The 7,500-nt window shown below is 34.5% G+C and overlaps 1 protein-coding gene across 7 annotated transcripts in view; it reads left to right on the forward strand.

The window, feature by feature from the left end:
* Positions 1-6,342, forward strand: part of LOC125031160 (gigaxonin-like) — a 7,613-nt gene extending 1,271 nt beyond the window's left edge. For 5 of the 7 annotated variants that reach the window (XM_047621718.1, XM_047621717.1, XM_047621715.1 and 2 more), the window contains 8 exons: positions 90-294; positions 430-619; positions 1,262-1,398; positions 1,717-1,872; positions 1,998-2,314; positions 2,838-3,022; positions 3,207-3,422; positions 3,918-6,342. In XM_047621718.1, coding sequence (XP_047477674.1) covers positions 128-294; positions 430-619; positions 1,262-1,398; positions 1,717-1,872; positions 1,998-2,314; positions 2,838-3,022; positions 3,207-3,422; positions 3,918-4,358 — 1,809 coding nt within the window. In that variant the 5' untranslated portion in view covers positions 90-127 and the 3' untranslated portion in view covers positions 4,359-6,342. Of the gene's footprint in view, positions 295-429; positions 620-1,261; positions 1,399-1,716; positions 1,873-1,997; positions 2,315-2,837; positions 3,023-3,206; positions 3,423-3,917 lie in introns of all 7 variants that reach the window. The other 2 variants (XM_047621719.1, XM_047621714.1) reach the window with 2 other exon arrangements.
* The last annotated feature ends 1,158 nt before the right edge of the window (positions 6,343-7,500 follow it).

Genomic DNA, 7,500 nt, shown 5'->3' on the forward strand with positions numbered 1-7,500 from the left:
TTCTGACCTAGTGAAAGAGAAAGCAAGTGGTGCAGAGGTTTGCAGAGTATAAGCATTGAGAAAATAAGTGAATACATGTTTTCTTACAGGTTTTCTTCCATTAAAGGAGAAGTCCTGAATTCCCAGCATGAACAGGCAGGAATATTCAACAGGATCTCTACATGCATCAAGAATACTGGGGGGACTTGCGTCACTTCGCAGATTAGAAGTCCTGTGTGATGGCAATGTAAAACTCTTAGATGGCAGTGTCAAAGTTAGTCGTGCATTACTTGCAGCTGGTTGCCCCTATTTCAGGTCAGCATTTGTACTTATGTACACTTCTATTTAAGTGTATAATAGAATGCTCTTTGAAAGTTAATAGTCAGTATTCTTCCCTCTTCCTTCCCTCCCTTTTCCCCCTCTCTCTTATCACACATTGTTGCATTTCAGAGTTTTGTATGAGTTTGAAGAGGATGCACAGCAAGGTTTACATCGCACTGCAGAGCCAATGTTAGAAATCACATGTAAAACTTTTGAAGTCATCCTCGATTTCATCTATACTGGTCACATTGTTCTAGACTTTGAAAATATCCAAGACATATTACAAGCCAGTGATCTCCTATTAATGACTGAGCTAAAAGTAAGTTGTTATTTCTCAAAAGATATTGTCTGAAGCACTATTTCCTCTAGCTCTTCTTTTCTTATCATCTGGATGTTGAAAAAATATATAATTTCAAAGCTGGTTTGACTGTCCTGGAAAGCAGAGGAATCTTTACAACTGTAATCCAAAGCATAAATAGAAATTATGGTCATTTTCATTAGGATGCTGTGATAGGTAAATTTGCATTTTTTTAATACTGTGCTGTGCTTTTTGACAAACTATGTTATTTCAACTTCATATTAGGCTTTCAGGTTGTATGGCCATTGGAGACTCCTTCATGTACTTAAAACTGTTTGCATTTTAACACTATTATGGTAAATTATTTAGGAAACAACAAAGTTATAAATTAAAATTTGTGTGTTTGATGGCCCTTTAGTTCCTAGGCTTAGCTGCTTTTTTACTACCAATCTAAAACTATAGTACATTATTCTGTTGCTCAAACATTGTTCTTAAAGTTAGTTTCATGGACAGTAAAAAACAAAACAGTAATTTCTAGTTGAATCTGAAGAGCTGCAGTATTTTTCATTTAATTAAGCCTATTATCTAGTAATAAGGAAATTTAAGGACTTAATTTCAGATATGCTTTATTTTTAATTATCTTTTAATTGCCTTATACTTCAGGAGCTGTGTGTCCAGTACCTGATGAGTATTATTGAAGCAGAAAATTGTCTGGGCATACTTGAACTAGCACAGAGATTTTCATGTCCGAGACTTGTATGCTTTACTAAAGTTTTTATTTGCCAGCACTTTAAGTACAGGTAAGAGATGTTGAAGAGTATTTTGTTAATTTTAAATTTGGCAAAATACAAGTTTGAGTAGGGTATTATCCTAAGGGTGTGGGTCAGTCCAAAGACTTCCTGGACTCAGAATTAACCATTGTTCAGTATTTATCATTATCTTAACAGAAACTAAACTTAACTACCTTAGTATGTATGAAATATTGTGATGCATCTAATATTTAAAGATTATTAAACAGCAATCATTGTAGACATTCATGAAAATGATAATGTTTGGCTGACACTTCTCATTATTGAATAAGCTTAAAAACAGGTGAAAGATATTAAGGATTATTGCAGGGAAGTTGTACGAACAGAAGAGTTTCGTAACCTGAGTGAGGAACGTTTAAAAGACCTCTTGTCACAAGATGGACTTGCGGTTAAATCAGAATTAGATATTCTCACAGCTCTAGTGGTATGGCTAAATACCAACCAGCTGAAATCACCCGATGTGGAGTAAGTCTTTTTTAAAATCAGAAATAAATATGATGTAAACTACTGAAGATAAAAGTAGTGTTGAATTTATTTGGAAATGATATTTTGATGCAGATGTATTGCAATTAGGAAATCTACATTTCTAGATCCCTAGTGACATGCTGCTTGCGAGAATCTGCAGACTTAAAGTATGATCCTAAGTTTCAAAGGGCTTTACAAGATCTGAGAGCTGCCACACCACCATGGGACTCCCCAGGAGCTATGATGGTGCTTGATGCCCTGAAGAAGACCAGGAGAATCAGATCCATCAGGGAAAGAGGCACCAAAACAGTCCTTGCATGTGGGGATGATGAAGGTGGCATATATTTGGTGGACATCCTGAGTTCAGGCAAATATTCTGGATCCCATGTTAAGCTACCACCCATGTGTATCCCGAGAATTAAATCTACACTTGTTGTGGAAGGTAAATAAAAATTATGTTTGGTTACTCTTAATGATTAGTCCTTGTTTTATTATTTCATATTTAATGTTTCATGTATTAATTCTAAAATAATCATATGCATTACAAAAGTTGATAGGTAGATCTTGGTTAACCTGTAGATGCTGGGAATTAGCACCAACTACTAAGGTTTTGTTTTATTTGTATTGTTTCACACATAGATGTCTCCACAAGTGTATAGTCACTAGGAGTCAGTCATTAGCCCTATTTGCCCTCACTTGTTGACGCTATTTTTATTTTTGTATTTTACTATCTTGAAAATGTTCTTATTTCTATTAGTCTAATGTTATTTTCATTATATTATTATTACTATTATTGTCTATTTATTATTATTACTATTATTATCTATTGTATTATTATTATTATCTATTATATTATTTTATTGGACCATGCATGTGTACCAGCACCCCAGTCATCAATTGGATAATATATGAGCTTTTCCTTCTTACATATCTCACTCCTTTCCATGTGTTTTCCCAATATTTAGGTGGGTACCTCTTTGCTCTTGGTGGAGGCAACAAGAGTGGAGAAGCCAAAAATGATGTACAGCGGTATGACCCACTCTCCAATAGCTGGACTCTGATGGCTCCAATGCCATTTGCATGTTTTCTGCCTATGGTTGTATCTTATGCAGGAAAGCTGTATGTAACAGGTGGATGTGATATTAATGAGGTAAACATTATGAAACATTGTTCTAGTATACAGCATTGATATATATCTCACAAGGAATTACTGTCTCCTTATGGAGAATTAATATAAATTGTATGGTCTTATCAAATAATTTAAGTGTTGCACCTGTGCATATTTTTTTCTTTTTGTATATAACCAATTCTTCTACTGATTTGATCACTTTCAGAGTGAACTACAAATAACAAACTTTGAAGAATTTGATATATATGCCAATAAGTGGAGATCACTTCCACCAATTCCAAATATGAGACATGGAGCAGCTTTGGCAGTGAGTGACGGAAAAATATACTTTATTGGAGGTTCTCCTTGGATAGAATTACCAGATGGAAGTCCATATTATAGGGTGTTGGATGCAGTGGAGATATTCTGTATTAAAGAAGAGGTAATTCTAAAATTTGGAAATGTAAAAATGTTTTTTCAGTAAACCCTTAGTAGAATCGAATTATTGTTTAATAATATTCTGCCTTTATGAATATAATATATAGACTTAAGTGGCTAAAAATCAGCAAAGTTTATCTTTCTTAATAATTAAGAATGTTTAATTATTAAATATCAATAAGCATCTTTAATCTATAAATTAGGTTTCTTCAGTTATTAACTGGAGCTAATTTATATAATTCATTTCTGCAGCAGGTATCTAATTTACATTACAGTAGTGTTGTATTAGTAGCATTGGTATCTTTTGCTAAAATTCTTTTATAATTAAAGTATATATGTTAAGAAAATTTATAACCCAACTGACATTTTACTACATGAATAAAATGATGAAGACCTGCTATACATTTAGTAAATTTGACATAGATTTATATGTACACTGCATTTATGTAGGTTCATCTTGGAAATATAAAAGTGTTTGTTTACACTTATCTTTTCACAGATTTGGGTAGCTGGTCCTCAGCTGAAAGAAAGGAGAAGGCATGCAGCAGCAGTTAATCATAAAGGAGATATTTACGTGATTGGAGGCATAAGACCACTGGAGTGCCCCAGTGCTCAGGGTCGCACCAAAGTAACAGGCACAGAAACGCTCTTCAAAGAGTCACAGATGGGCTGGACCTCCATGACTAAGCTCCAAATCCCAACAGAAGCCAAATATAAAACTGTGGCTCTGGCAAATAATGAGCATATCATCTTAATTGGAAAAAATGACAATTTCACATTTACGCGTGATAATTGCTTCATTATGGTTGGCAGTGGCTGGGGACTAGTGCCAGGAGCTGAGAGCATACTGACATCTGGAACAAAGTATTTTTGCAGTTATGCTCTCTTGTCTCTTCCTTCTGCTGCCATGCATGATTTATACCCAGAGGATAGTTTATAGTTTTCCATAACATCTCAATAAATAATAACCCTTATATTCTTGAGGTAACTCAGGTGTTTTTTGGACATTGAGAAGAAAAGTACATTTCTTAATAGTGACACTAATGTATGTGTTTAGTGACCCCTTTTGTAATATTTCTAGAAAAAAATCTGTACCATTACAATAACAACCTGCCATGAATCAAGAGTATGTTAAATTAGTCTGTAGATCAAAGTTGATTTAGAATTCACAATCTTATCAAATAAGATTTTCTGTGGGTGTGCATGTGCGCACATGTGTGTGTTTGTGTGAGTGCATGTAAGCATGTGTGGGGGGATGCATGTCTGCATGCATACAATATTGATGCTTGTATATTTTTTATTTTGTTTATATGTGAGTGTGCTTCTGTATTTGTCTATAATCTTCTCATTGTGTGAGATCAAAGATACTCAAGGTAGCTGCTAGCTTTTATGATATTCAAAATATTATATGCATATACTTTATTTCTAGAAACTTATATTATGTGGATTATCATGCATTTTCCTATTTTAACACTCTCAAGCATAAACTAGTCCCAGAGACCCATCTGCAATGACTTTTTTGAGTTACCTCCCAGACTGCATTATCTGGCTGAGGTAGGAGAAATACTTGTCTGTAGAAAACTGACATAAGACTTTGGTCAGTAAATTAAAAGAATGGGCATTAAATTAAGCTGCAACTCTTTCACCAAAAACTCAAGATTATTGTTACCTTTACAGGATTAATACACCATCCATGTTACCTCAAGAATGTAGAAAGACATTTCATAAAGCTTACTGCAATTTAAAAAAGAATACAGTGTACGTTTTATCTATTGTTAGTCCCAATCTTCTGCATTCCAAACACTGAAAACATTATAGAGCTATGTGAAGATATTCACATAACACTTATAACTGTATCTTATCTGCCTGTGACACTTTTGATACTGTCAGTACAAAAGGTACAAGATTCAAAGCAGAAAGTTCCTGAGGATTGAATGGGCATATGTAAGAGAATTTAGGAGTGTAACTTTAATATACATCACTTTTACAGATACCCAAATTATATATTTTTTTAGAATAAATAGTGATTTGATGCATCATTTATGTAGTGAGGATGGATTCTCTTAATTTCATGATGAAGTATCCTTTTATATTATATAATCTCAGAAGACAGACTAGCATTTTTCCCTTTTTCCTTTGCCTTAAGTCAAAATTTAATCCAGAAAATATTCAGTTAGGGTTCACCAAGGGGTTTACAGGAAATGTGAAAATGGTATTGGTAATTTGACAGTACTTAAAGGCAAACTTGTTCTTAGAATTTCACCACAGTAAAATGTAGGTGTCAAAAAAAAAAGAAAAAAAAGACGAATCAGCTTAGCACAAAAGGGAACCCTTCCTGAATTTCTGTCTGTTATGCATTTGTGTTCATTTGAGTTGTGTGAGTGTGTGGATGCATGTGTATGAGTATATTTATGTGTACATGTGTGTGTGTATGTGTGGATCAGTTGCAGTGATCGGGTGATCCTTTGTCCATGTGTGCACGTTTGCTGTGGCTTGTGTGTACTCTCTTGTATTTTATGACCGAGTTTGGAGGAGTGTTTTGTATTTTTCTACCTGTTGTGCATTTGTCCCCAAGGAGTTTTGATGTGCAGTATTACTTTATTTATTTATTTTTTTTTTACTTGGTTTCTCTTTCACTTTCATATGTTGTCATTTAATATATATATTTATAGATGTTTGGAAATATTTAATGATAATATGTACAGTTATAAGAATTAAATATTTTGTGTTGAGAAATTGTATTGTGTAATGTTCTGCAGCTAAGAGATTTTTTGTACAATTTTTATTTCAATATTATGCAAATTGGCAAATTTAAGATTGCCTCAGATAGTTTCCACTGCCCATTGTAATGTATGTATATATAATTAAATATTTCATATCTATGCTGGCATACAAAGAAACCAGTTCAGATATCTTATAAGATAGTGATTTCTTTTATTAAACCCCACCATAGAATTCCTGAGGGTGTATGTGAATATGAAACACCAATTACTTGTTAATGGGTCTTGGACTGGTTGAAAATAATAATAAATAAATAAAAGAAGAAATTGTGATTTAGTAACATTTATAACAACAAGAGTTATCAGAATATTTATTTGTAAATTATTTGTTTTTTGTTTTTTTGCTCCTACTCATAATTTGCATCCTGCCAACTAAAGTATAGTACCATTACATTTTGATTTTTAGTAAGATCAAAGGCTTTTTGATGAGACTCAAATCTTTGAGATGTCTGCAGTACTCCTAATAGTTTAATTTCAGCCTTTATTCCAATCTGCAGGTTTGTAGAATTTAACAGAAGACTTAATAGTGGTTATAGATTATTGACAACAGAGTTGATAATAAAGGCAGTTTTCCATTCTAGGAATAAGTCATAACATTACAATGGACATGAAAAGTGGATATGGATAACAGGCCTCACATATTTCTGTTTTACTTAATTTATGATGACCTTATCATGGCCAAAAGTGAAAACTCTGTACCATTAAGATAGCCCCACTTATTTCAATTCTCCCTGTTCCCAAGCTCTGCTTTGATCACGACTCTGAACATTCCTATTACTACCCCCTCCTCAGTCCTCACATCAGTCCAGTCCAAATCATCCATCCATGTCAAACTGAATCTCCAGGAAACATTCCACCTCTCCCAACATTCTCTACTTGATCTCCTCCACCCACACACCTTTCTTCAACTACCCCAGCTTCCCTCATTACTACTCTGCAACCTTATTATCTACCACTCCGCTGTACTAACTCACTCAACCTCTTCCACACATCCCCGTCCTTCTACTGTCCCCACTTCTACAAACATTTTGAACACTCCGTTATCGGGTTTCGGCTGCCCTTTCTCTGAAATGAGCAAGTCTGCCTGGTTGTAAGCGTTCTTGGTTTGCACTCAGTTCGGCTGGTAGACTATTGCTGCTTGTTCTTGCCAAGAACTCGTGCACCAGTCTGTTTACCTCTGATTGAGGGTCGTGGTATGTGAACCTCAGGGCTGAACGGCTAGTAGCTCGCCTGACCACAGCTCTGTAAGTTTTTTTTGGTGGTCAAAGGATTCACACTACTCCAGCCACTTTTCCTGCCTGA

This window comes from Penaeus chinensis, chromosome 12 (assembly GCF_019202785.1).
Source record: "Penaeus chinensis breed Huanghai No. 1 chromosome 12, ASM1920278v2, whole genome shotgun sequence".
NCBI lineage: Eukaryota > Metazoa > Arthropoda > Malacostraca > Decapoda > Penaeidae > Penaeus > Penaeus chinensis.